Below are 27,906 nucleotides of genomic sequence, written 5' to 3' on the forward strand. Positions count from 1 at the left end.
GACTAAACAATTTTGTAAAATATTAAGCTTTTATAAAAATTGTTAGAGTGTTTTTTCCGAAATAGTTCAATTTGTTGAAGTTATAATCTATTTTCAAAGTGTATTTAAGAAAGAAAGTGTATTTAAAAAAGTGTTTGTGTAGTATGAGCACAGTGTTACATAACCGTGAGATTCAACTTCTTGGCTCCGAATTTCTGCAAAACGTGGAAAATATAAAATCATCTAGAATTACACAGAAAGTGCATATATTGTTCGACTGATGATAGTATCGCGCTATTATAAGTGCAAAAGTAACGCAGTAAAAAATATAAAGAATACTTGCAATAATTATACAATACACTAGTTATATAATAACGACAGTTTCTAACGGTTTCCACGTCGATTTTATGAACGGTGGTATAATTTATACATAGTGAATTATTTTCATTTAAATTTATTGTACTGATGAAACAAAGGATTAACAATAAACTATGTATAATCATTAAAAAAATAATAATAATAAAATTTATCAATCACTTTCGATTACAAGAAAGCAGGGTAACTATGGAAAATTTTAATTTTCAAATCAAATTATAAAAATCCTTTCAACTCTACAGTTTGTTTTTAATTTCAAGATGGCATCTCGTGACACAACTATTGCGTTGTAACTCCTAAACCAAAGACATACTAACCGAAAAGAATTATCGATTGGATTATTTATACAGCGGTAGAAAAAAAACAACCATGGAAAATGTTCATCCAAACAAACAGGTTACCTAGCGTGCCGAATTTGTGCAATCGTTTCTCTTGAATGGCGTAGTTAATCATAAATGCTAATATTATATGACCTAGGTAGCTCGAGTCACTAGTCTCCAGTGCAGTTGGTTGGTTTTTGCCGTTTGATTTGTTTGTCCTTCTGAGCGGAAGGAAAAACTACTCACAACAGGCACAAGTCGGAGCCATGGCGATTGCTTGATCGCGTGCTAGAAAATGTTGAAGCGGAAAGCGAACGTTGTTGATGACAGGCAATTAACCCTGAAACTTTGCCAAAACACGCTACTCGCGTTCGGGAATTATGCCAGCAACAAGTTCCCGGTGGACTTCAAAAGGTGGAAAGTCTGATGAGTTGCTTTTATTTGTAGCGTGACTTTAATGAGAAGCTGAATGTGATTAGTAAATAAGTCAATCAAGCATTCACGAAATCATGCCGCGCCTACAGCATGTGCACGAAATGGATTTCTTTAAAATTTAAGAAATTTACTTTACAGTTTCAAACCGTTAGCTCCAAATTTTGTTAAACTAAAACATGAGATGGGTTTCAATCCTGTAAACTAACTACAGGTGGTTCTATTAACTCATGAATAAAATCAAATTTTTCCTTACTATTCTGGGAAATAATCTTTTATACGATGAATAAAAAAATAATTAATATTACCTTGATGAATAAGTAAATTATGAATATTCCATTCTTTAAACCAACATAAGTATCGCAGCATCTGGGAAAGATGCGATTAAATTAATAGTAATAAACACAGATTAGTTGTTATTAAATTTATATACAATATTTTTAGAGATTGGACGTTTAATGTTCAAATGAACTATTTCGGTATACGGTAGTTAACGGCAGTCGAACCAGATACCTGTATAACGTTTATAAAATCAAAAACAAAACTAAAAAATAAGAAACTTTGTAATAATCGATTTCTTTGTGGTGTATCTTTTAAAAAAATAATGGGAGTGATTGAACACAAGAAGGTTGTTCTGAACATTAGAACTTCAAATGTGTCATATACCAATTGTGAAGTGAATCTACAAGCAATTTGTTCTACAAATAAAATATGCAAGTGTACATCAAATAATACGTCAAGTGAATGGTTTTGGCGTAAAATAACCTACTAGCATGAAAATAAAATGAGCCTTAATGTTAAGTAAAACCCACACACCGAGGGGAGTGAAACTTTATCGACAAGCTAAACATCTAATGTGTTGAACCGAAGTGAAGAGGAATATAACATCAAACATACAAATAAGAAAAGAATTTATAAGCAACTTATTGAATGTTGAATGAATTGGAATGTTATGTGAAGTGTAACTCAGTATTATTTTGCGGCTGGTCTCTACGCTTCACAAATTAAAAAGAGAGTGCAAAAAAAGTGCAGTTATTAAGTGCTGAAATTGTTTTGTCATATAAAGTAATTGCAGATAAAAATAAATCGCAAAGTTTTTTTGGAAGTAAAGAGTTTTTGTCAAAATAAATCACAAAAGTGTACTTATCAAATTATAAGTAAGATGATATAATAATAGATTACCTTTCTTTTTCCTTAGAAAAATAGTGTATCATTTGTACAAAATATAGATCGTTGTGAAACCTTAATTTTACGGGCAGTGAATCGTAATCTACACGCCCTTGCCAGCACAAATGTTCCAAAAGTGTGATTAGATATAATAAGTAAAGTGGTCCACTCATAATTTTGTTTCCAGTTTTAAAAAGTATCCTAGTGTGACACAAATAAACAAAACACCATGGAAGGAGCCGGAGGAAGTAGCAACTCTGACCCACGCTTCGAGTTTCTTGGATCATTCGTCCAGAAAACATTGAAGCTGAAACCAGAGAAATGGCACCGTTTAGTGACCCTGTATGAACAAATAGCAGTTATTTTGATTCGAGCTGCTAGCAATTTTTCCATATTTGAATTTATCATTACAGAGAGGAGCACAAGGCAGTTCTGAAAGAATTCTTTGACAATGCACAGACTGTCGTGATGATTATTATTCTCACACCATCCGCACAACTTATTCCCCTCGTAAGCTTTCCGATACAGCAGCTGAAGAATAAAGGTAATGTTACAATGGTTGAATCTCACACAAACATGAAATAAACATCCACACTGTCCACAGGAGTCTACTTTGTGAAGAAAAATCCGATGGAGGTACCCCGCGACGGATGCAAAGATGTGCTCGTAGTGGGGGATCTTGCCACGCGTACCATCGACCAGCTATCCTGCCTCGTGGATGAGGTGTTTGTGCCGCTTCTCTCGAACTCGGACAATCACCTTGGCTGGCCGGAGATGGTCGCACAGGACGTACAAAAGCAGGTTCACAGTCTTAAGAGCACGGTTTATCAAGTCCAGGGTCAAGTTAGTGGACAGACCGTTCTACCAATGCCCGTAGGAGTTGATAAATGTGTGCAGACGGCCAAAGAGCTCGTTGTCAACGCAGAATGTTCGATTAATCTCTACCTGAAGAGTGCAATCGAGGGTGTTGTCATCAAATGGGCCACTCAGGTGAACGATGTCATGCTGGAGTCAAGTGCAAACGCCTTCAATGGTGGTCAAAATCCCGTCCCATCAGTCGGTAAAAAACGTCACGCCACAACTAAACATACCTATTCTACACGCTGTGTGTTCTGATAAGCTTTGTTTCTACTAATACATTTGTTCTTTGCAGAGATAAATTTTTGGAACAATCGGCTTAAAAATTTAACCTACATATATGAACAGCTGCGCCATGAGCGCATCCGCAGCATGGCGCTTATCTTGGAGTACACAGATAGTGCCTACTATCCGTGTTTCAAAACACTTTTCAAAAATGTTGTTACAGGTAATTAATATTTCCTATCGATCGTGTTGTATCGAGTTTAATATGTTGTAATGATACCATTGTTTCGTTCGATTAGCTTTGGCGGAAGCACGAGATATAACACTCTATCTAAATCCTCTCACAAGACACTTTCAACAGTTGGAAGACACCGAATTTTCAGAGTGCAAAGTATTACTTAAGCCGTTACTACACGTAGTATGTTTAATTTGGTCGAATTCACTTTACTATTGCCACTCGGCCAAATTGATAGGTATGTTCAAACTCAACTGCTTCCTGTCTTGAAAGAGCATAAATATGATTTTTCCTCGCCATTGCAGTGCTTCTGCGACAAATATGTAACCTGATTATTCAACAGGTAAAAAAAACTGTTTTAAAAGATTTTCATCTTAAACGTCTCACTGCTCCTTTGCTTTTTCCTTCAGGCAAAGCGATTTCTGGATCCATCATCAATCTTCCATAGTGATATCGATGAGGCGATGCAGCGAATATCGTTATCGATACAAATCTTAAAATACTTTCGCACCGTGTACGACGAGTACAAGGATAATATTGCACCTTTCTTTCAAGAACGTCCGGTAGTGAATTGGACCTTCCACCCGAACGCCGTCTTCGAGCGGTACAATGCGTTCCTGGATCGTCTCTTTACCATACAGTGGTTTTTCAATACCGTGATTGAATTTCTCAAGCTTGAGAAGGTCGAGATCGGCGGCCTGAAGGGACGTGCACTGAGCGCACGTATTACAGGCGTCTCGGTTGAGTTCAACCAATGTTTCTCCCTGTTTGCATCGAAAACATACGACGTGCTCGATCCGGATGATCCGACGTTCAAGGAAGATTTCGTAAAGTTCCAGGATCGCATATTGGAGTTGGACCTTAAGCTGGCGGCCATTCTTTGCCAGGCTTTTGATGATTGTCATAATCTTGAGAGTGTGTTTAAGGTATAGTAATTCGTTGGGTTTTTTATAACTAAATTGTGAATGCTTCAATTCTTTATCACACTTCACCTAGTTGATCAGCATCGTTGGGACCGTATTGGATCGTCCAAAAATCAAGGAAGAGTTTACCAATAAATACAGACAAATTTTGCTTATGATCGACGAGGAGTTGAGTACCTGCGAAAATATTTATGCCCAGCAGATGGAGCATTACCGTAAAGAAGGATACATTTTCGTAGACCGCAGTGCTCCACCCGTTACCGCTGCACTACGCTGGGTACTTCAGCTGACAAATAGAATAACGTCGCCGATCAAACAATTTCAAACGTTGCAACATCCGTAAGATTATTGCACGAGCACTAAAGAAACAAAATTACACTATCTATCGCGTTGTTGTAATGCAATTTGTGTTTCCATACAGGGTGGTTCAATCGGACGAAGGCGCGTCACTGATAAAACGCTTCGAAATTCTGATTGCCAAGCTGAAGGAATTTGAACGGTCCATTTTCGAGGGCTGGGCCACGGAGGTGCCGGAAACGATTGAGGTCCATCTGGACAAACCGCTAATTATAAGAAAGAAAAATTCCGCCGAATTGACGCTCAACTTCAGTCCACAGCTGTTTGCCATCCTTCGAGAGGTCCACTATCTGCGGCTGATGGAGAAAGCCGACATTCCACAGCGTGGGCTGGAGTTTTCTGACAAAAGCGAAATATTCCGATCGTACACGCTGAACCTCGAGAAAACCGTCGACTGGTACAACAAGATACGCAAAAACTGTACCAAAGTGGAACTCGAGCTGATCAAGGGCGAAATCGAGCACATCGACGCCCTGCTCGAGCGGGCAATTAATGAGCTTACGTGGAACTCGGAGGACATCCAGGAGTACATGATGCAGATCCGTGGTCCGGTCGAGCAGCTGCAGAAGCGAATGCAAAGCATCCAGAACAATTTGCAAGAGATTCGCACGACCATGTCAGCCTGGGCGAAGCTGCCACTGTTCGAAAGAAAGGACTCGAAGAAGGATACGGTGCTGTGCCTGGAGGAACGGAACGATCGCAAAACTAAGCGATATGGTGAGCTCGAGGCGGCCGCTATTAAAGTTCATCAACTGCTCGACACTAACATGAAACTCTTCGGCATGGAGGAAAACCAGGAGGACAACAATTGGGTCGAGTATGTGAAGTTCGTCGACAACATCGTGAACGATAATTTACTTTTCATGATCGGAATCAGCATCGGCTACCTGGCGGAGAACATGGACGTTTCCAATAATCTGGCACCTTTGTTTGAATCACGTTTGGAGCTCTTAGAGCCACAGCTTGTATTTGTACCCTCACTAAACCCGAACGATGTGAACGGGTTCAACGCACTTCTAGCTGGATTGGTTAACGATATAACGTACATGTCGTCGTTGATCCCGCGTTTGCTCAAAACGGCCAACAAAACGTACGAGCAGATCATCACGAAGAACAACGACATCCAGGAGATGAAGGTGGAAATTCTCCAAGGCGTTGATAAGGTCATACAGGAAGCGGCCGAGTTCTGTGGAGACTTCGAGCGATACTCCTACCTGTGGCTGGAGGACCGTGAGTATAGTATGGAAACGTTCCTGGAGTACGGGCGCCAGCTGGAGGCGGACGAGATCGAATTGATCATCAATAAGGACCCGGATGCACCGAAACCCTGTCCGCCAACTATTGAAGCGTTCCGTGAGCAGATCGATCACTACGAGTCACTGTACCAGGAGATAGAAAAAATTGAGCCATTCCAGATATTCAATTCCTGGTTCCAAGTGGACGTGCGCCCGTTCCGGCAGTCTCTGATGAACATCGTGCGCAAGTGGGGAAACATGTTCAAGGAGCACCTAGTGAACAACGTCACCCATAGTTTGACCGATCTTGGTAATTTCATCCGCAAAGCCGACGAGGGGCTTCTGCAGGTGGTGAAGGAGGGTGACTACGAGGGACTGGTCAACATCATGGCCTACTTGCTGCACGTGAAGGAACGTACAGCCACAACCGACGAGATGTTCGAGCCGATGAAGGACACTATCGAGCTGCTGAAGTACTACGACATGGATATCCCGGAGGAGGTGAACGTTTACCTTCAGGAACTGCCGGAGCAGTGGGCAAATACGAAGAAGATCGCGCTTACGGTGAAACAGCAGGTGGCCCCACTACAGGCCAACGAGGTGGTAGGCATTCGGAATCGCATTGGAATGTTTGACGTCCACATTACCGTTTTTCGCGACGTGTTTCGCACCTACGAGTTCTTCAAGTACGATTGCCTCGAACCGTACATTCTGCTCGATCGTATTGATGGGGACGTCAATCGACTCGAGAAGGATATGTCAGACATTCAAGAGTCTGGCAGCTTGTTTGAGGTTACCGTACCAGAATTTAAGCTCCTACGTCAATGTCGCAAAGAGATGAAGATGTTGAAGGTTAGCATTTAATTCGTATATGGGGTTTTTATTGTTTAACGTATGCAAAACTCTCTCCATAGCAACTTTGGGACTACGTTTTCATCGTGCGCACCAGCATCGAGGACTGGAAAACAACACCGTGGCGTAAAGTGGACGTTGAAAACATGGACATCGAGTGCAAAAAGTTCGCAAAGGACATCCGCTTACTTGACAAGGAAATGCGTCCGTGGGACACCTACATCACGTTGGAGTCGACAGTCAAGAATATGCTTACATCGCTTCGTGCTGTGGGCGAGCTGCAGAATCCAGCCATCCGAGAGCGCCATTGGAATCAACTCATGTCCTCCACTAAGGTTACTGAGATACCGCACACTCTAAACGAGTATTGGTATCGATTTTCCGTATCAACAACATCACATTTCCGTTCACTCTAATGAAGCCGTTCTCTGTTCGATTGATTTTCTAACGACTGCACCTACACAGCGAACAATGTCTGATGTTCCAATCAAAAGTAAACCACACGCACTTTAAACTATTTATCGGTTATCTAAACACTTCACACTGGAAACCGCAGATCAAACATTATTGATTTTGGCTTGTGAACTAAAAATCTAACCACATGAGTCTGACAAGATTTCGGAAAGATGCTAGTGGCTGTAACAATTCAAAGATACTACTACACGTAGGATGGTTTCAAATGCCTCCGAAAATATGGCACAGGTGAACAGCCAAGCCTTACTGGATATACCCGCTCCAAAATAAGCCACTTTTCAAGCCTTGCATGTTTTTAGAAGCCTTGTGCTGTTTTCCTTTTTATTACTAAACAGTGTCTTTAAAACTGTCGCTTGTAGTTTGCTCCTGATTGAAACACGGATGTTTCTTCGCACCGTGCAACAGTAAAACCAATTCTACATTCGAAAACCGTTTGTTACATAATATGATTACAAAATTTGTTATTGTTAAGTACATCGATACATCGGTATACGTGCACGATGTAATTGCTAGCGTAGTTATTTTGACTCAAAGTCAATTTCTTAAAATCTCCCTGACTATTTTGGCGTCAAAGAAAAAATATAACCTAAAATACCTTTGCGTCAGAATGGCGAAGAAATAGGTTTTACTCACATGGTTTTGAAGTAATCATGAACTTCTTTTCAGCGGCTTGATATCTGGCAGCAAAAACGATTTGCTTACGTTGCATCTAGATTTTTCAGACAGCAGATTTGGTTTTCAAAAATTAAAAGACAACGTGTATAGTTTTATTTAGAATCTGTGTGTGAACAGTTCTTTCCCGTCCCAACCGTGATCACCACCTCTTGGTCGATACTGACTGCCTGTCCCGGCGCCTTTCTACCTACATACCTTTCGGATAATTTATGTGAAATGGACTGTGCTCGTTACTTGCACTCTTGAGATTAACTTTATTTCCATTCCGCAACTATACATGTATCTATCCCGTGCCTCTACTAGTAGTAGTGCTTATTTCTTTACAACTGGTTCAAGCCAAGTTTTTTTCACACATGAAAATATAAGTCTCCATATCGTAAACAGTAGTCAACGGAAAGGCTGAACTTTAAATGAAAGCTGACGTTTTGAAAATTCATTACTGTGTATTATGAGTTTAAAACAAATTTCACTATATGATCCAAAAAGTGAAACGTAAAAAAATTACAATCCCACCCACATGAAAAGTACGTGGGTTAAAACGGCACTACGCCGTATACCGATGTACATGTATACAAGTGCGTTTGCAAATGCTTTGTAAATATCAATGTTTCAAATGTTGTGTTCATCACTAAAAATTTTCTTCCAACTTTCACCATTCCCAAACGTCTCTACCATGTAAATACACTATATTAATTGTTCCGTATATATCGTTGCTTGTATTCCAGAGTTTAGCAAATCTACCACCCGAAATTACAGTAAGTCATCAAGCTGTGTAAATATGCCTTTGTTAGCTCTGATCTTATACTGACTTTTCGAAATAGATCCCTCCCAAAGCAGAACACCGAAATGCGTAATTGATGCGTCTTTAACCGATCAAATCTGTGGTTTTTGTTCTCGACACTTTATAGGTTACATTCATAATGGATAAAAATACCACGTTGTCCGATCTGTTGGCACTGAATCTACACGAGTGCGAAGAGGAGGTAAAAAATATCGTCGACAAGGCCGTCAAAGAAATGTCCATGGAGAAAATCCTACGCGATCTTAACACAACCTGGTCAATGATGGAGTTCGAACATGAAACACACGTCCGAACCGGTTGCTCGCTACTGAAAGCTTCTGAGGAGCTCATCGAAACCCTTGAAGAGAACCAAGTTGTACTGCAAAATCTAATCACCTCCAAGTTTATCGCGCACTTTCTGGAAGAGGTGTCCGAATGGCAAAAGAAACTCACCACAGCCGACCAGGTGATAACGGTGTGGTTCGAGGTTCAGCGTACCTGGGCCCATCTGGAGTCAATCTTTATGAGCTCGGACGACATCCGGATGCAGCTGCCCGTCGATTCGGAACGGTTCGATAATATCGATGCCGAGTTTAAGATCATGATGGAAGAAATGTCCAAAACATCCAACGTGATACACGCCACGAACAGGGAGGGTTTGGTGGAAAAACTGGACACCCTGCAGAGCCAACTGGCACTGTGCGAGAAAGCGTTGGCAGAGTATCTCGAAACGAAGCGCCTCTACTTTCCGCGCTTCTACTTCGTTTCATCGGCGGATTTGCTGGACATTCTCAGCAACGGCAATCGGCCGGAGGTTGTGTGCAAGCATCTGACCAAACTGTTTGACTCGATCGCAAAGCTCAAACTGGAGTCCAACGATGACGGCCATACGAAGAAAGCTCTCGGCATGATAGCAAAGGACACGGAGTATGTTAAATTTTTCGAATCGTGCAACTGTACCGGCGCTGTAAGTAGTTACCGGTTTGGTTTTCGTACGACAACTCGTTTTAACTAACTTGTTTCTTCTCCCACCGGACGTGGAAAGGTTGAAGTATGGTTAAACCGTGTGCAAATTGCAATGCGATCGTCCTTGAGAAGCTACATCGCCGAAGCCGTGGTAGCGTACGAGGAAAAACAACGCGAACATTGGCTTTTCGATTACCCTGCGCAGGTTTCCCTCTGTGGTACGCAAATTTGGTGGACGACCGAGGTCAACATTGCCTTCAGTCGCCTCGAGGAGGGCTACGACAACGCCATCAAGGACTACTACAAGAAGCAAATCTCTCAGCTCAGCACACTGATCACGCTGCTGCTTGGGGAGTTGACGCGCGGCGATCGACAAAAAATTATGACCATCTGCACGATCGACGTGCACTCGCGGGACGTCGTGAGCAAGCTGATCCAATCGAAGGTCGAGTTCGCGTCCGCATTCCAGTGGCAATCGCAGCTACGCCATCGCTGGGACGACGGGGAAAAGGATTGCTTCGCGAACATCTGTGACGCACAGTTCTGCTACAGCCACGAGTATCTGGGTAACACGCCACGTCTGGTCATTACGCCGCTTACCGATCGGTGCTACATAACGCTTACCCAATCGCTCCACTTGGTCATGGGTGGTGGCCCAGCTGGCCCAGCCGGCACAGGGAAAACGGAGACCACCAAGGATCTGGGACGAGCGCTCGGCATTATGGTGTACGTATTCAACTGCTCCGAACAGATGGACTACAAATCTTGCGGTAACATCTACAAGGGCTTGGCACAGACCGGAGCTTGGGGTTGCTTCGATGAGTTCAACCGTATTTCCGTCGAGGTCCTGTCCGTGGTAGCGGTCCAGGTGAAGTCCGTTCAGGACGCCATCCGCGATAAAAAGTCCAAGTTCGACTTTATGGGAGAATTTATTGCCTGCGTGCCAACGGTGGGTATATTCATTACCATGAATCCGGGCTATGCCGGACGCACAGAATTGCCCGAGAATTTGAAGGCCCTATTTCGGTAAGATGATGAGATAAGACAAACCACACACGACATAGATAGAATACTTATCCTGTTTTCTTTTTTTCTCCCTTGTAGTCCTTGCGCCATGGTGGTACCCGATTTTGAATTAATTTGCGAGATCATGTTGGTCGCTGAGGGTTTCCAGGACGCCCGTGTCTTGGCTCGTAAATTCATCACACTCTACACGCTGTGTAAAGAGTTACTCTCCAAGCAGGACCATTACGATTGGGGTCTACGTGCCATCAAATCTGTACTCGTAGTTGCTGGTTCGCTGAAAGTAAGGAGGCGAACCAACGTTCAAGAGAAAGCACAACCGTGTTGCGGAAAAAGATGATAACTGGGAATGTAATTTGTTCCTCCTTTCATTACAGCGCGGAGATCCTGGACGCCCGGAGGAGGAAGTGCTGATGCGAGCTCTTCGTGACTTCAACATTCCCAAAATCGTAACTGATGATATGCCTGTATTTATGGGTTTGATCGGTGATCTGTTCCCAGCGCTCGACGTGCCGCGAAAGCGCGATCTGGAATTTGAGAAAACCGTCAAACAGGCTACACTTGACCTGGCCCTGCAGCCAGAGGACAATTTCATCCTCAAAGTGGTTCAATTGGAGGAACTGCTAGAGGTGCGGCATTCCGTGTTCATTGTCGGAAACGCCGGTACCGGGAAAACCCAAGTCTGGAAGACGCTTTACAAAACCTACCAGAACATCAAAAAGAAACCGATCTTCAACGATCTTAACCCAAAAGCAGTAACCAACGATGAGCTCTTCGGTATAATCAATCCGGCGACGCGCGAATGGAAGGACGGCTTGTTTTCGGTCATTATGCGTGACCAGGCGTCGCTCAGTGGGGACAATCCAAAGTGGATCATCTTGGACGGCGATATCGATCCCATGTGGATCGAAAGCTTAAACACGGTCATGGACGACAACAAGGTTCTGACGCTGGCCTCAAACGAGCGCATCGCGCTCACGCCGTACATGCGCTTGATCTTTGAAATTTCCAATCTACGCACGGCCACACCCGCGACAGTGTCGAGAGCAGGCATTCTATACATCAACCCGCAGGATCTTGGATGGAATCCGTGAGAATTTTACTAGCTTTTAGTAGGCCGGACTGCGGTTCGGGGGCTGCGCGTTGCGCTGTTGACTGGCCACGCACCGACTCCCAAACCGAGCGCCACGGCGTACTAAAATGAGTATCAAATGTATGTATGTACTTTCAGGTATGTTACAAGTTGGATTGAAACGAGAACTATTCCCGCGGAAAAATCCAACCTGGTCATTCTCTTCGACAAGTACATCCCAGCGTGCCTGGACAATATTCGAACGCGCTTCAAAAAAATCACCCCGGTCGCCGAGATGGCCCACATACAAATGCTGTGTCACTTATTGGAGTGTCTACTGATTCCAACCAATACTCCAGCAGATTGTCCCAAGGAGTGGCATGACCTATATTTTGTGTTCTCGTGCGTTTGGGCATTCGGTTCGGCTATGTTTCAGGATGCGGCCATTGACTACCGCATCGAGTTCAGCAAATGGTGGGTGAACGAGTTTAAGACCGTCAAGTTCCCGCCGAATGGAACCGTGTTTGATTACTTCATCGATACGGAGACGAAACAGTGGACCCCGTGGACGGAGATACTGCCCAAGTTCGAGATGGACTGCGATCAGCCCTTGCAGGCGGTACTGGTGCACACCTCCGAGTCTATACGCTTGCGGTTCTTTCTGGATCTGCTCATGGATCGGGCACATCCGGTGATGCTGGTCGGCATTGCCGGCTGCGGGAAGACGGTCGTAGTGAACGAGAAGCTCGGCAGCCTCTCGGAGAACTACGCCATCGCAAACATCCCGTTCAATTTTTACACCTCCTCGGAGATGCTGCAGAAGGTGATGGAGAAACCATTGGAGAAGAAAGCTGGACGGAACTATGGTCCGCCCGGTAGCAAGACTCTAATTTACTTCATCGACGATATGAACATGCCGGAAGTGGACGCTTACGGCACTGTCCAACCGCACACGCTGATTCGGCAACATCTCGACTACAGCCATTGGTACGATCGGAACAAGTTAACGCTCAAAGACATCCACAATTGTCAGTACGTGTCGTGCATGAATCCGACTTCCGGCAGCTTCACCATCAATCCCCGACTTCAGCGACACTTTTGCGTGTTCGCGGTCAGCTTCCCGGGCTCCGACGCCGTCACCACGATCTACCACTCGATTTTGGTCCAACACTTTACGAATGCTGAACAAAAGTTTAACATAGCTGTAACTAAAATATCACAAAATATTGTCGCAGCAAGCTTGGCACTACACACTAAAGTGGCACAAGTGTTTTTACCGACGGCCATCAAGTTTCACTACGTTTTCAACCTGCGCGACCTGACGAACGTCTTTCAGGTTAGAGCCAACCACCTTAAGGTGGAACATTCTTTCACACCTTTTTCCCTCCCTTACCCCAGTTGGCTTAATACGAGAACCGAACCAGAAACGATCTTTGAACGTTTGTTTTTTTCTACTCTTCTTCTTGCTCTGTCCCTCTATCTCTCTACCTTTGCTTCGCTTTCCTTCCATTCGACGCGTCTTTCCCCCGAATCTCTTTGCGCTCTCTAGGGTTTACTATTTAGTACCAACGATTGTCTGGTTTCGTCGAGCGATTTCATCCGACTGTGGCTTCATGAAACGCAGCGTGTGTACGGCGACAAGCTGCTGGATGATAAGGACATCGACAGCTTCACCAAGATGCAGAACGATCTGGTGAAGAAGTCGTTCGAAGAGATTGACGAATCGATTGTCTTCGACAAGCCGAACATTTACTGCCACTTTGCCGGTGGCATTGGCGAGCCCAAGTACATGCCCATTACCGACTGGGGCGTGCTGACGAAGCTTCTGCAGGAAGCGATGATGTCATACAACGATCTGATTTCGGCCATGAATTTGGTGCTCTTTGAAGACGCCATGATGCACGTGTGCAGGTAGGATATGACCGCTTCTTTCCGCTTCCGCTTCAACCAATCCAAGTGCGGCCAGGTGCAGACAGGTAGAGAATGGGCCCTTTTGCCTTGTACCTTGCCACTGCCGCCTGACCGCATGGAGGCGCACGTAGGCAAACTGTAGAATAATGTACAACCAAGCAGGCAATAACGATTTTATTCTTACATCCAGAATCAACCGAATATTGGAGTCGCCTAGAGGTAGCGCCCTGCTGGTGGGTGTAGGTGGCAGTGGAAAACAATCCCTGAGTCGATTGGCCGCCTTCATCTCCAGTTTGGAAGTGGCCCAAATACAGCTTAAGAAAGGCTACAGTGTCATTGACCTTAAGGTTTGCCAAACTATACGAAAATGTTTCGTTACTACGTAGACCTCTGTTCAGCTTCCTTGTAATAGCGGTGCGTTTTCTAAATTGTTCCATAATGTTCCACCTTGCCCTTTGAGCGCCGTTATCATGAGGAAGTACTGCCGAAAAGACCAAAATAACTAACCTGCACCTTTCTTCCCCTATTTCACTGGCATGCCTCCGATTCGTTCGCAGAATGAACTCTCCGGATTGTACATGAAGGCCGGCATGAAAAACGTCGGTATTATGTTCCTCATGACAGACGCCCAGATATCGAACGAAATCTTCCTAGTCATAATCAATGATCTGCTTTCGTCGGGTGAAATAGCAGACCTTTTCCCCGATGACGAGGTGGAAAACATCATCTCCGGCGTGCGGAACGAGGTGAAGGGTGCCGGACTGGTGGACACGCGTGAGAACTGCTGGAAGTTCTTCATCGATCGCGTGCGGCGTCAGCTGAAGGTGGTGCTCTGCTTCTCGCCGGTCGGTGCGACATTGCGTGTACGTTCCCGGAAGTTTCCCGCCATCATCACGTGCACCCAGATCAATTGGTTCCACGAGTGGCCCCAGGAAGCCCTGATGTCCGTATCGTTGAGGTTCTTACAGGATCTGACGGTTTTACCAGCCGAATGCAAGGACTCAATTGCGCGCTTCATGGCATACGTACACACATCGGTAAACTCGATGTCGAAGGTATATCTGCAGAACGAACGGCGCTATAACTACACCACGCCCAAGTCATACCTGGAGCAGATCAGTCTGTATGACAAACTGCTGAAGGAAAAGCATGGAGAGCTTCGGAAGAAGGTGGAGCGGTTGGAGAATGGGCTGGAGAAGCTGAGAAACACCGCCGATCAAGTGGCGGCCCTGAAGCAAAAGCTGGCCGTGCAGGAGATCGAACTCAAGGAGAAGAATGACGCCGCCGATGCGCTGATCGAAATAGTCGGCATTGAGACGGAAAAGGTCCAGACGGAGAAGGCCATCGCCGACGAGGAGGAACAGAAGGTAGCAATCATCGCCGAGGAGGTCGCCAAAAAGCAGCGTGATTGTGAGGAAGATTTAGTGAAAGCTGAACCAGCTTTGCAAGCAGCTCAGGAAGCGCTTAACACGCTGAACAAAGCCAACCTGACTGAGCTGAAATCGTTCGGTTCCCCGCCGGGTGCGGTGACGAATGTCACTGCCGCTGTCATGGTACTGTTGGCTCCGAACGGAAAAATTGCAAAAGATCGCAGCTGGAAAGCAGCGAAAATTACGATGGCCAAGGTCGATACGTTTTTGGATGCGTTGATTAACTACGACAAGGAACATATACACCCTGAGATCATTAAAGCTATTCAGCCCTATTTGAAAGATTCGGAGTTCGAGCCAGACTTTGTCCGTTCGAAGTCTGCCGCTGCTGCTGGCCTTTGCGCATGGGTTATTAATATCATCAAATTCTACGACGTCTACTGTGACGTTGAGCCTAAACGACGTGCCCTGGCAGCGGCTAACGCTGAGCTCACTGCATCGCAAGAAAAACTTGCCAACATTAAGCGTAAAGTATCGGTAAGTGAGGCTAGATCGAGGAGTCGAGCACAAGCCGGTGTCGCTTCAATGAACCACTTTAAATTTCAGTCGCTTGAGGAACAACTGGCCAAGCTTACTGCAGACTTCGAGAAGGCCACCGCCGACAAGCTACGATGTCAACAGGAAGCCGATGCCACCCAGGCTACGATTCAGCTGGCCAACCGTCTTGTAGGAGGACTCGCCAGTGAAAATGTCCGCTGGGCCGAGGCCGTTGCAGAGTAAGCTAAACGGGTTAGCACGGTGTTCGCCATCCCTGTTCACCGACATTCTTTTGCAGATTTATGCAGCAGGCTACCACATTGCCGGGTGACATTTTGCTTGTGACCGCGTTCATCTCGTACGTCGGGTGCTTTACAAAACAGTTTCGCCTAGACATGATGAACAAAATGTGGCTACCGTTTTTGCGTGGGCTTGAACCGGCAGTCCCGATCACAGACAGCCTTGATCCGCTGCGCCTACTTACCGACGATACGCAGATTGCCACCTGGCAGAACGAGGGCCTACCGAGCGACCGAATGTCTATCGAGAACGCGACCATACTGAGCAACTCCGATCGCTGGCCCCTGATGATCGATCCGCAGCTGCAAGGCATTAAATGGATCAAGCAAAAGTATGGCGACACGCTCAAAGTTATTCGTTTGGGTTCCAAGGGTTACTTGGAGGTGCTGGAGAAAGCTCTCGCAAAGGGTAGCACAGTGTTGATTGAGAACATCAGCGAAAATGTCGATCCCGTGCTGGATTCACTGCTTGGGCGTAATCTCATCAAGAAAGGACGGTAAGCTTACGGTACGATCGATGTCATTGGTTCACCGCGTGTTGATCGTGATTTGTTTTCGATAGGGCCATAAAAATCGGTGACAAGGAAGTTGAGTACAACCACAAATTTCGACTTATCCTACACACCAAGCTGGCCAACCCGCACTACAAACCGGAAATGCAGGCGCAAACCACCCTCATCAACTTTACCGTCACGCGAGATGGACTCGAGGATCAGCTGCTGGCGGAGGTTGTCAAAGCGGAACGTCCGGATCTGGAGGAGCTGAAGGCGGACCTCACCAAGCAGCAGAACGACTTCAAAATCATGCTCAAACGGCTCGAGGACGACTTGCTTTCCCGGTTGTCCTCGGCCGGTGGTAACATTTTGGGTGATACGGCGCTGGTTGAAAACCTTGAAACCACAAAGAAAACGGCGGCCGAAATTGAGGAAAAGGTCACCGAAGCAAAAGTTACGTCGAAGGAAATCGACGAAGCACGCGAACATTACCGCCCGGCTGCAGCCAGGGCCAGCTTGTTGTACTTCATCCTGAACGATCTGAACACCATTAATCCGATCTACCAATTTTCGCTGAAAGCATTCAGCGTCGTGTTTCAGAAGGCCATTTCGAAGGCCGACACGGCCGACGAGGTTCCCCTGCGCGTTCGTAACCTTATCGATTGTATTTCATTTTCGGTGTTTCAGTATACCACTCGAGGCCTGTTCGAATGTGATAAACTTATTTTCATGTCGCAAATGACATTCCAAGTGCGTAAATGGTAGATCCGCAATTAGAAGTCCAACTAGTTACACAGTGTCTCCGCTGGATCCCTTTCAGATTCTACTGATCAACGAAGAAATTACTCCGGCAGAACTTGATTTTTTGCTACGTTTTCCGATCAAACCGCACGTCACTTCGCCGGTCGATTTTCTCACCAACGCGGCCTGGGGAGGAATCTGCAGTCTTGCGTCGAAGGACGAGTTTCGTAATCTGGATCGTGATATAGAAACGTCGTCGAAACGGTGGAAAAAGCTGATCGAGTCCGAATGCCCGGAGAAGGAAAAGTTCCCCCAGGAGTGGAAGAATAAGACAGCCCTCCAGCGTCTCTGCATGATGCGTGCCCTTCGGCCAGATCGTATGACCTACGCAATGACGTAAGTATGTTTCCCGTAGGGGAGCATTTCTACTGACCAGTTTTTGTTTGCTTTGTTTTACGTCCCCCGCTGTCCAGTGATTTCATAGAGGAAAAGCTAGGAGCCCGATACGTCGAGAACCGTACGATGGAGTTCGCTAAATCGTTCGAAGAGACCAGCCCGTCCACTCCGATATTCTTCATCCTCTCGCCCGGTGTCAACCCGCTGAAAGATGTGGAGGCGCTCGGAAAGCAGCTCGGGTTTTCGGCGGACAATGGAAATTTCTACAATGTGTCACTCGGTCAGGGTCAGGAAATTGTGGCCGAATCGGCGATGGATAAAGCCGCTTCGAACGGCCACTGGGTGATCCTGCAGAACATCCATCTGGTGAAAAAGTGGTTACCGGCGCTCGAGAAAAAGCTAGAGTTCTACTCCGAAGGTTCGCACGACAACTATCGTGTGTTTATGAGTGCGGAGCCGGCCGCTACCGCCGCGGCTCACATCATTCCCCAGGGAATTCTGGAATCGTCGATTAAGATCACTAACGAGCCGCCGACCGGCATGCAGGCAAACATCCACAAAGCACTGGACAACTTCACCCAGGAAACGTTGGAGATGTGCGGCAAGGAGGCGGAGTTTAAGGTGATCTTGTTTTCCTTGTGCTATTTCCACGCGGTCGTCGCGGAACGGCGCAAATTTGGCCCGCAGGGTTGGAACAAAATCTACCCTTTCAACGTGGGTGATCTCAATATATCGGTGTCGGTATTGTACAACTATCTAGAGGCGAACACGAAGGTCCCCTGGGAGGATCTACGCTACCTGTTCGGCGAAATCATGTACGGTGGCCACATCACGGACGACTGGGACCGTCGTACCTGCATCACCTACCTGGAGGAGCTGATGCAGCCGGATCTAGTGGATGGCGAGCTGTTTCTGGCCCCTGGTTTCGCGGCTCCACCAAACACCGATTACACCGGATATCACGCGTACATCGACGAGGCAATGCCTCCGGAATCACCTTATCTGTATGGTTTGCACCCAAATGCCGAGATCGGCTTTCTCACTACCACCTCAGAGAATTTGTTCCGGACGGTATTCGAGATGCAGCCGCGTGATGCTGGATCCGGCTCCGGCACGACCGTTACCCGCGAGGACAAAGTGAAGCAGGTGCTGGACGAAATCATGGAAAAGCTTCCGGAAGAGTTCAACATGCCGGAGATTATGGGCAAGGTGGAGGAACGTACGCCATACGTGATCGTAGCATTCCAGGAGTGCGAACGAATGAACTACCTTACCGGTGAGATAAAGAGAAGCTTGAAAGAACTTGACCTTGGTATGAAGGGGGAACTCACCATCACGTCCGATATGGAAGAGCTGGAGAATTCACTTTTCCTTGATCAGGTGCCTCTCGTATGGGCTTCTCGCGCTTATCCTTCGCTGCTAGGCCTCACCGGGTGGTTCGTGGATTTGCTCCTTCGATTGCGTGAGCTCGAGACTTGGTCGGCAGATTTTGTGGTATGTTTTTGGAGAGCGATTCTACAATCCGTCCGTTCCTTCGTGCTGATTGCATCCTGTTCCTTCTGTTGGTTTACTCCTTATTTTTAATCGTAGCTCCCCATTTCCGTATGGTTGGCTGGGTTTTTCAACCCACAATCATTGCTGACAGCCATCATGCAGTCGACGGCTAGGAAAAACGAGCTTCCCCTAGACAAGATGTGTCTGCACTGCGACGTGACCAAAAAGCAAAAGGACGATTTTTCAGCCGGACCGAGGGAGGGAGCCTACGTCCACGGCATATTCATGGAGGGCGCCCGATGGGATGTTCAACAGAGCATCATTATGGAGTCGAAACTTAAGGAGCTCTATCCGCAAATGCCAGTCATAAATATAAGGGTAATGTTTAGAGCCACAAAATTGTGCGCCAGCCCGAGTGCACACTATTCGCCCATTTAGGACGACATGTGGCCGCCTGCGGTTTTCTCTTTCGATATTAAGCGTTTTTTCTATTTTTCCCTGTTTTTCTTTTTGATCCCTCTTGTCCCTTTTGTGAACTGGTGAGAAATTTATTCAGGCTTTAACGCAGGACAAACAGGACCTGCGAAATATGTACGAATGCCCAGTCTACAAAACCCGGACCCGTGGACCAACGTATATTTGGACGTTTAATTTAAAAACCAAGGATAAACCAGCCAAATGGACTCTAGCTGGTGTGGCATTACTGCTACAAGTTTAAAGTGTATACTTCCTTCGTGTGTGTGTTTGTTTAACTGTTTAGACTAGATCGAGTGAATTTCTTTTACGCACAGTTTCACTACATTGTTACACTAGAGAAATCTATCTAACCAACAATAAATAAATATTAGCACTACTTGCACAAATAAAATGCTATTTTTTGCCTATTCTTTTAAAATGAAACTATTTTCAGCTTAAGCAGCCCAAAACAAAAAAATAAAATAAATGGAAACTCCTTCTTTTTGTTTTTGATTTAGAAAAAATTCTACCAACATGTATGTATTGATTATAAACAGCTAGTACGCGCTGGGGATAAGAGGGATAATATTATCTATACTATACAAAATCCATACCCATTTTGACATACCAAGGTTTTTTCACATCCATAAGTTCCAAATGTACTTGCCGGATGAATTCACCGACTTCAACAGTTAAATAAATCGATAAAAAAAATTGATAAAAAAAATCCTTCTGTATTAAATTGAAATAGTTTATATTGCTTTTGAACGAGTTTAATTGACTAAATTGATTTAAGCATAAAAGTAATTGATATTTATTTCTTTCTCGATGAGCACCTCAAGCAATGATAATGATAATGATTAATGAACAATTAAAAAAATTACCATCTTAGTTCAAATAGTTAAATAGCACAATTTTTATGGTTATATTTAAAGACACATTTGGAAGTTTTCCATATCGCAGCCACAGTTAAAACCATAAATATTACTTTAAATCGATTGATGTAATCGTGGGGTCATCCGATGTGATCATCTGCGGTAATTCTGTCATGTATGAGCCTTCAGATAAACACTCGAAAACAACCGGGCATTCGCTATTTAAAACGCTCGACATAACGCTGGGCAAAGCACCGATACCATCCTCCACAGCCGGGAGTACTTGTTCTGAAGAAAATACGATACCCATTTGTGCACTGATCGATGTTACGAAAGTTTCATTCCCTTCTACCCCACTTGGAGGAAACGTAGTCTTGTCCGGTACGGAAGAGACGATGCCTTTAATCGCTCCCTGTGCGCACAACATATCAGCAACAGTTGGTCGGTGCGTGAGCTGATGTCGTTTGTATGCCGCCTTTACAGAATACGTCCGCCCGCAAGTATTACAGCGAAACTGCTTCTCTCCCGTGTGCATCCGCATATGCACCTGCAGATGGTAGGGGCGTAGGAAGCCTTTGTTGCATATTTCACAAAAATGTTTCTTCTCGCCGCCATGCACGCGTAAATGGCTATAGTACGTTGATGATGATCGAAACTTTTTCCCACACGTTTTGCATTCGTACGGTCTTGTGCCGGTGTGAATATTCTCGTGATCTTCAAAGTCTCGCAATTGAGCTATTCGAATTCCACAGTAGCTACACTGGTACCGTTTATCATGCTGTCGTCGATGAGAATGGTAGCTTACATGTGATAGAAACTGTCTATCGCAATCCGCACATTGAAGAACCTTGGAAGAACGAGAAACCCTTTTCGGTTTGCTCGCGTCCGAATCCGTAATTGCATCGTGGGACTTTAAATGTCTCTTAAGAACAAAATTGGTCCGAAAACGATCCCCACAGACGGCACAGTCGTAAGGTCGCTCCATACTGTGAAATCGACGAATGTGTTGGACAAGGTTCGACCTCCGATTGAAAGACACCGTACAAAACGTACACTTGTTGGGTTTTTCCCCAGTGTGGGTACGCATATGCAGCTTCAGCTCATATCTAGAAGATAGAATGCGATTGCAAATTTTACATTTTAACGTCTCGGGATCATCATGGATTTTGCGATGGTACTGGTAGCTACGGAGTGAGGAGAAAACTTTTTGGCACACGTCGCAACGGGTGGTCGCAGTGCTCTTGTGTTTCGTATCTTCATGCAATACTCTAGAGGCGTACGTGGTGAATCGTACATCGCAAAAACGACACTTTAGCGGCTTGCAGTGCATAAGACAGTGCTTATTTAATGAGGCCAAAGTTTTGATCGTAACCTTGTCTTTGGTGCATATAGTGCAATGGTAAGGCAACATTGCTAAATGGGTAGGCATGTGTCGTTCATATTCTTCTTGCGTACCCTGATCTATGTTACATACAAAACATTTAAATTTGGCTCGTTGCAGCTCTCGCACTTGGCTTAGAATTGGTTTAAGTTTTGAAATGAATGATTCTCTGCTCCCATTCTTGTTGCATTTTATATCACCGTCAAGGCTGTTTTCTGATTCCACTGAATCATTTCCACCGATGTCAACAAAATTACTATCCGCTTCATGTACAGACTCATCATGAACCGTACATTGGTTTGTTGTATCATCTGCAGCATTTTCAACAGATTCTATCATGCCTTTTTCTTCTCCCATGTTGTCGAGGTGTTCCTCTATTAGACTGAGTTCACATTGTTCACCACCCAAGGAAAGCTCAGTGTGTTGCTGATCATGGCCAATTTGCGATGCGTATCGGGAAGCGTCGCCATACTTATCGACTATGGTGATTAGTTGTGACCATCGCATTAATTTATTATCCATTCCAAGAATCCACTGCAGCTGTTTATCGCTTTGTTCTTCTTCTCGAGTGTAAAGTTTTATCTTTAGATCGCTGTAAACTTTTATACTATTATCAATCCTTATTGGACACTGATCATCTGAGTCATCCAAGTAAAACAGATGCACTACCTGGACTCTTTCGAGGATCATCCATTCACTGTGCTGCAATTTCTCGCGTACGTAGCGCTTAAAATTTGCAAAATTTAGAATGCAATCCCCGATTACATGATCCGCGGAATAAATGGCGCTTAAATCGTTGCCCATATTGTCCGCGTTTGTTTCATTCTCTGTCAATTGTAGATCCTTTCGTCGCCTACCCCGTTTCGGTCGAACTGCTGATCGTAGAATCGATTCACCAAACAAACATGGAACAGCGCCCGGTTGCAGTTTTGCGGGTTTATCATACCGCATGATATCGTCCGGTTTAAAGTGATGCATACACACGCTGGAGCGCTTAGAAGGCACCCAATTAGGACGACGTATGGCTTGCAACCAGCGATTGTAGAGAGCTGGATCATTGGGAAACTGAAACGTACTCGCTGCGGCGGCCCCGGTTTTTAATGCTGCATCATAGTTTGAAAAACAATCAGGAACACAGCACTTTCTACCCATTTTTATTCGACCGAATCGCTGCTAAATTGTTCAAATTCTCTCACATTTCCTATTTTGTTCGAGATGTGGTTACACTTTTTACATTTCCGAACGGGTCTGACGAAATTGTTTGACCGAACAAGCTAAAAAGTAAATAAACATCTATGTTGTTTTGACAATCCAAGCATAGCCGTGTTGCCAGCTAATCATTTTTCTATGCATGTAGCCGAATTTTAATATGCTTATTCAAGACTAAGTACAGTCTGTTCTCGAGTTACGCGGTTCTCGACTTACGCGGATTCGGAGATACGCGGTTTTCAAAATTTGACAGTAGATTGGGTTTATTACATCGATTTAAATTCCTGAGATGTACAACCACACGAATAAATATGTAAATTACACATTTGCATAACTTACGCTTTTTATTTCGTTTGTTGCAATTTATGCTGTTTGAATACGCTTGCATTGCATTCATATTAATGAACAAAGAAAATTTTTGAATATTCTATGATACATGTACACAAGAGCTCGATCTCTTAACTCCTAGTATAAACTATGTGTCAAGCAATATTCGAGATACGCGGAAATTCGAGATACGCGGATTTCTCTGGTCCCCATTATCCGCGTAACTCGGGAACAGACTGTATAGAAGAACGTCTATTATTTGAGGCCAGATAATCAGTTCAGATTATCCACCCGCTAGGCAGTATCGTTCTCAAAACGTCCTACGCGCGCAACAGACGTCCTACTTTTTTGTATGGGGATGAAACAAATGTAGGTCGTTTTTCGAGCAGTCGTCCTACTTCGTGCTACTCACCATACAAATCTGCTCGATGTTTGTGTCACGTAGGACGTTTTTTAGGACGATTTGCGCCTAGCGGGCATGGACAGCAAACGGACAGCTTCAAGACTGTGTTGAACAGTTCAAGATTATTAAAAATTGTTTGAGCCAATTTTGAGTCCTCACCATGGTTTGATGCCCGAAAAACTGCTTCGAAAATCATAATTAGCAAAAATTAAATTCAACCCGCTAGGCGATTTCCAGCAATCGTCCTAAAATGAAACAAACATCGAGCAGTTTTGTATGGGAAGTAGGACAAAGTAGAACGACTGCTCGAAAACGTACTGCATTTGTTTCACCCCCATTCAAAAAAGTAGAACGTTTGTTGCACGCGTAGGACGTTTTTAGCACGATATTTCGAGCTGCCTAGCGGGAATATGGTGACCATGACAAAAGCATGATCACACCTACTCTACATAAACTTTGGAGAGTACGCTGATTGTCAAAGTGGAACCGTCAAACATAAACAGAAAAGTTTATTTCTAGCCGGCACTAAGTTTTTTCGATGTCATTCTTTTTCCGCCGGGAATAGAGTAAGATAATTTGCTGCAATTGGGAAATCATCCAGTTTTTCATGTCCAAAAGTAAATCAAAAGATCCGTGTAAAATTGCAGCCTGTCGGATACAGACTTGTTTGAAAGGTAAGACTGGCTTTACGCTTTGTTTAGGAAGACCGAATTTCTTACATAATTGTTCCACTCCCGCAGAGCACGATTTCGACGAGGTGAAATGTTATGATGTTATCGACGATATGCGCCAGTGCTGTCTGAAGTGGCACAAGGTATCGCTTTGCTGTTCCGGAATACAACTGGATCGTGATTACAAAGCCGAGAAAGTAACTGCAGAACAAGAGCGAAGCAATCAGTCGAAAAAGTAACACAGCTCGGAATGAATGCGGACCCTCGTCGCCCTTTCCGAATTCCGAAGCGAAACTGGTTCCAGCGCAATCCACGAACATTCAGCTCCCTGGTAACCGGTACAGCACTATTAATCTTTTTTTCAAAACCGCTGTACGACGCATTTATAGCAGAACCAGAACCAGGCGCCTTGCCTCCGCGAGAAATTCGTTCCATTCGTATCGGGCCGAAGTAGGAAAAACCCGGCAATGGAATCAGTGAAACGAGCAAATCAAAGACTACGCAACTATCCACTGTTGATGGCTAAGTGTTCCGTGGCAGCAGCATCGTACGCAACTTGCGTCACGACCGACCTCAATGTGACGCATCGGTCTTGCGATAAAGAGTTTCACGCCTTCAAAGAGTGCATGCGGAAAGCCGCTATAGAAATGAAAACAAAATTATAAGGTCGTCTGTGTGCACCACACGCTTTCGTCCAATTAGTATGTTAAACTAACAAGTGTAGGGGCTAGAGTAGATAACGAATACAGAACACTAACCAGCAACCATTAAAAAATATCCCGTGGAGAGTCCAATTAAGTACGTCTGTGTCAAGATGTCATTCAAAAAGCATCTCATAATAAGTACGGCGGTACGAATTTTCCTCATATACTACGGGGAAGTGCAGGACAGTTTATCGGACGTGCAGTACACAGACGTGGATTATCGGGTGGTCACGGATGGCGCAAATCATGTACTTTCACTGGGATCACCTTTCAAGAGGCACACTTACCGATACACTCCGCTCCTGGCATACCTCGTGCTGCCGAATCTACTGATCCATCCAAGTTTTGGCAAGTTCATTTTTTCCCTTTTTGACATCCTTATCGGGGTGTTAATAAAATGGATCTTGCTCAACTGCTATCGTAGCAACAAGATCTCGATCGAGACAAAGTTATTAAAACTAGAAACGCTAAACAACCGCAACAAATACTTGATCAAGCGGAAGAATGAAATTCTAAATAGTAACAACGAAGCCCTACCCCCGAAGTACATCCGGATGGCGGAACTGAGTGCCTACTGTTGGCTGTACAATCCGCTAACCATGATAATTGCGACCAGAGGTAACGGAGATTGTGTTTCGTGCTCGTTGGTGCTGCTTGCCATCTACTACTTTCTAAAAAATGAACAAACCAGCTTGCAGCATTTCATCGCAGGGCTCTTTCTTGGGCTTTCAATTCACTTCCGGCTTTACCCTATTGGATTCTCGTTGGCATTTTACCTTGCCACACAAAACCGTCCCTTAAGATCGTGGCAGGATTACGCGAGTGCAATACTGAACCCAAACGAGAAACAGATAGCCCTCGTGCTTGGTACGCTGGTAGCTTTGGGCACCACGACCGTCGTATTCTACTGGTTGTATGGCTATCAGTTCCTGTACGAATCCATGCTCTACCATCTAGTCAGAAAGGATATACGGCACAACTTTTCGCTCTACTTTTACCTCCAATATCTGAGCTCTACGTTCGACGTAACGATTGTCGAAAAGATTCTTACCTTTCTGCCGCAATTGATACTGATCCTGATGCTCACCATCCGCTATGGGCAGTATCGACAAACTATGGTATTCGGATTGTTTACGATTGCTTTCGTGATGGTCACCTACAACCCGGTGGTTACCTCGCAGTACTTTGTCTGGTTCCTTTCCCTGTTGCCGCTGTGCGTGAAGAACTTTAAAAACATAGGAATGAGGAAGGCCATATTCATCCCGGTGATGTGGTTCATCTCACAGGGAGGCTGGTTGCTGCCGGCTTACCTGCTGGAGTTCAAAGGCTGGAACACGTTCGAGTACATCTGGATACAAAGTATCGTTTTTTTCTTTTCTAACATTTTGATCCTGCAGATGCTTATCAGCAACTATGATATCGCTTACAACTACAAAATTGATTAAATAGCACGCATGCACACCGTTCGATACGTGATTGCAACAACAATTTGTAAATAAAACCTTTTGTATTATTGCACATTTAGTGTTGTTCTTCGTTATTATCAAGTACATCTACGCTATGACACATTGGTTTCGATAAAATAATATTATGCTGTTCACAAATTTTGGACGTGATCAACGTGTTTTTCGATCAAGATTTTACGTTTCATACTAATGAACTTATGGTCCCTAGAATATTATCTACTCCATACGACACTTAGCGGAATAGAACGGAATTTTTCGCATATTACTATTACGAATTGACTAGAACATCGAAACGTCCATTTAATGCAAACGTGCATTCGGAGGAATCGGTTTATCTATACAAACTAAGCTGCTCCTTGAGATCTTCTTCGTTCAAATTGGAGCTTTCGGTTTGTTTCTTGAGCAGCTCAAAAATTGCAGCCAACTGAGCCCGCTCGATCCTGGAAATCGGAGGCAACAACTTAGATGTTTTCGTCGCAACAAGACAAAATGTATTCTTACTCCTTTTCCGCCTGACGCTGCTCTTCGGTGAGTTTACTTTCAATCGATTTCAGCTTGGCCGATTTCAGCTGCCCCAGAGATTCAATGTGCAACCGCCTGCTTCTTTCGTCCGAGCTTTCATCATCACTGTCGTTGCTAGCATCGCCATCGGAATCATCGGATGTGTTGGAGTCAATCTGGGAATGGGAGGGAATGTTTTTAGCACTTGCCTATCGGATCATTCTGCGTGTTAGCTACGTACAGGCTCTGATGGAGGCTTTGATTTATGGGTAGTATTTTGCTTCGGTTCTGCTCTCTTCTGTTGACCATCTTCGTTTTGGGAATCATCCAGCGTTGCGACACAGCCCGTCAACCCAAGGTAGGCCGTGAGAATTACAACAAGAATCGATACCACCATACTTACGACATAAAACGGTGAAAGATTTCTCACATATATTAGCAAATTTTCAACGTAATTCATGTTTATATGATTTTTCTGGCTTTCAACATGAAATAAAAACAATCTACTGTTATAGAGGTGCCAGGTGTTCCCTGAACCTATCAGGTTGTTGTCGTTCATGTTAGTGGAATTAGAGTTCTTGGGCAGGATTTTTTCAAAATTCCTATTCCGAGCCGTTGTTGCGAAGGATTCTAACAACAAAATTGATCGTCAACAGTACATTTCACTCTTTCTTTCAAATAACGTATGTTTACTATAACTTATCAACATGTAAGTCAAAAAG

General features: G+C 44.7%; 6 protein-coding genes across 6 annotated transcripts; 4 read left to right on the forward strand and 2 right to left on the reverse strand.

The window, feature by feature from the left end:
* Window positions 1–2,502: 2,502 nt before the first annotated feature.
* Window positions 2,503–19,975, forward strand: LOC131259789 (dynein beta chain, ciliary). The gene is made up of 26 exons (XM_058261380.1): window positions 2,503–2,615; window positions 2,687–2,817; window positions 2,878–3,333; window positions 3,427–3,579; window positions 3,656–3,829; window positions 3,897–3,934; window positions 4,002–4,517; window positions 4,588–4,853; window positions 4,936–6,958; window positions 7,021–7,293; window positions 8,833–8,862; window positions 9,016–9,855; window positions 9,934–10,880; window positions 10,959–11,160; window positions 11,255–11,967; window positions 12,109–13,285; window positions 13,499–13,860; window positions 14,051–14,207; window positions 14,418–15,767; window positions 15,837–16,006; window positions 16,066–16,563; window positions 16,629–17,310; window positions 17,381–17,697; window positions 17,775–19,191; window positions 19,288–19,569; window positions 19,748–19,975. The coding sequence occupies exons 1-26, from the start codon at window positions 2,503–2,505 to the stop codon at window positions 19,907–19,909; spliced, it is 13,449 nt and encodes a 4,482-aa protein (XP_058117363.1). The 3' UTR covers window positions 19,910–19,975.
* On the forward strand, window positions 19,175–26,735 carry LOC131259791 (GPI mannosyltransferase 1). The gene is made up of 2 exons (XM_058261382.1): window positions 19,175–19,195; window positions 25,328–26,735. The coding sequence occupies exon 2, from the start codon at window positions 25,328–25,330 to the stop codon at window positions 26,660–26,662; it is 1,335 nt and encodes a 444-aa protein (XP_058117365.1). The 5' UTR covers window positions 19,175–19,195; the 3' UTR covers window positions 26,663–26,735.
* On the reverse strand, window positions 20,555–23,155 carry LOC131259790 (zinc finger protein 878-like). The gene has a single exon (XM_058261381.1). The coding sequence runs from the start codon at window positions 23,053–23,055 to the stop codon at window positions 20,632–20,634; it is 2,424 nt and encodes an 807-aa protein (XP_058117364.1). The 5' UTR covers window positions 23,056–23,155; the 3' UTR covers window positions 20,555–20,631.
* Window positions 24,359–24,887, forward strand: LOC131259795 (cx9C motif-containing protein 4). Its single transcript, XM_058261384.1, has 2 exons — window positions 24,359–24,516; window positions 24,583–24,887. The coding sequence occupies exons 1-2, from the start codon at window positions 24,450–24,452 to the stop codon at window positions 24,750–24,752; spliced, it is 237 nt and encodes a 78-aa protein (XP_058117367.1). The 5' UTR covers window positions 24,359–24,449; the 3' UTR covers window positions 24,753–24,887.
* LOC131259796 (uncharacterized) lies at window positions 24,843–25,310 on the forward strand. The gene has a single exon (XM_058261385.1). The coding sequence runs from the start codon at window positions 24,981–24,983 to the stop codon at window positions 25,176–25,178; it is 198 nt and encodes a 65-aa protein (XP_058117368.1). The 5' UTR covers window positions 24,843–24,980; the 3' UTR covers window positions 25,179–25,310.
* LOC131259794 (uncharacterized) lies at window positions 26,613–27,658 on the reverse strand. The gene is made up of 3 exons (XM_058261383.1): window positions 27,426–27,658; window positions 27,185–27,360; window positions 26,613–27,123 (listed from the first exon to the last, which is right to left on the reverse strand). Exons 1-3 carry the CDS (start codon window positions 27,642–27,644, stop codon window positions 27,015–27,017), a joined length of 504 nt encoding a protein of 167 aa, XP_058117366.1. The 5' UTR covers window positions 27,645–27,658; the 3' UTR covers window positions 26,613–27,014.
* Window positions 27,659–27,906: the final 248 nt, after the last annotated feature.

The sequence above is a fragment of the Anopheles coustani genome, chromosome 3 (genome assembly GCF_943734705.1).
Source record: "Anopheles coustani chromosome 3, idAnoCousDA_361_x.2, whole genome shotgun sequence".
Lineage (NCBI taxonomy): Eukaryota > Metazoa > Arthropoda > Insecta > Diptera > Culicidae > Anopheles > Anopheles coustani.

Bases quoted from the DNA above. Each gene is read 5' to 3' on its own strand.
- LOC131259789 (XM_058261380.1), top strand. From the start codon at position 2,503: ATGGAAGGAGCCGGAGGAAGTAGCAACTCTGACCCACGCTTCGAGTTT. The intron at 3,334-3,426 runs GTAAAAAACGTC...TGTTCTTTGCAG, and splicing joins AAATCCCGTCCCATCAGTCG to AGATAAATTTTTGGAACAAT. The intron at 8,863-9,015 runs GTAAGTCATCAA...GACACTTTATAG, and splicing joins ATCTACCACCCGAAATTACA to GTTACATTCATAATGGATAA.
- LOC131259790 (XM_058261381.1), bottom strand. From the start codon at position 23,055: ATGGGTAGAAAGTGCTGTGTTCCTGATTGTTTTTCAAACTATGATGCA.
- LOC131259795 (XM_058261384.1), top strand. From the start codon at position 24,450: ATGTCCAAAAGTAAATCAAAAGATCCGTGTAAAATTGCAGCCTGTCGG. The intron at 24,517-24,582 runs GTAAGACTGGCT...CCACTCCCGCAG, and splicing joins GATACAGACTTGTTTGAAAG to AGCACGATTTCGACGAGGTG.
- LOC131259796 (XM_058261385.1), top strand. From the start codon at position 24,981: ATGGAATCAGTGAAACGAGCAAATCAAAGACTACGCAACTATCCACTG.
- LOC131259791 (XM_058261382.1), top strand. From the start codon at position 25,328: ATGTCATTCAAAAAGCATCTCATAATAAGTACGGCGGTACGAATTTTC.
- LOC131259794 (XM_058261383.1), bottom strand. From the start codon at position 27,644: ATGAATTACGTTGAAAATTTGCTAATATATGTGAGAAATCTTTCACCG. The intron at 27,361-27,425 runs GTACGTAGCTAA...TCCCATTCCCAG, and splicing joins CAAAGCCTCCATCAGAGCCT to ATTGACTCCAACACATCCGA. The intron at 27,124-27,184 runs GTAAGAATACAT...TCCGATTTCCAG, and splicing joins CAGCGTCAGGCGGAAAAGGA to GATCGAGCGGGCTCAGTTGG.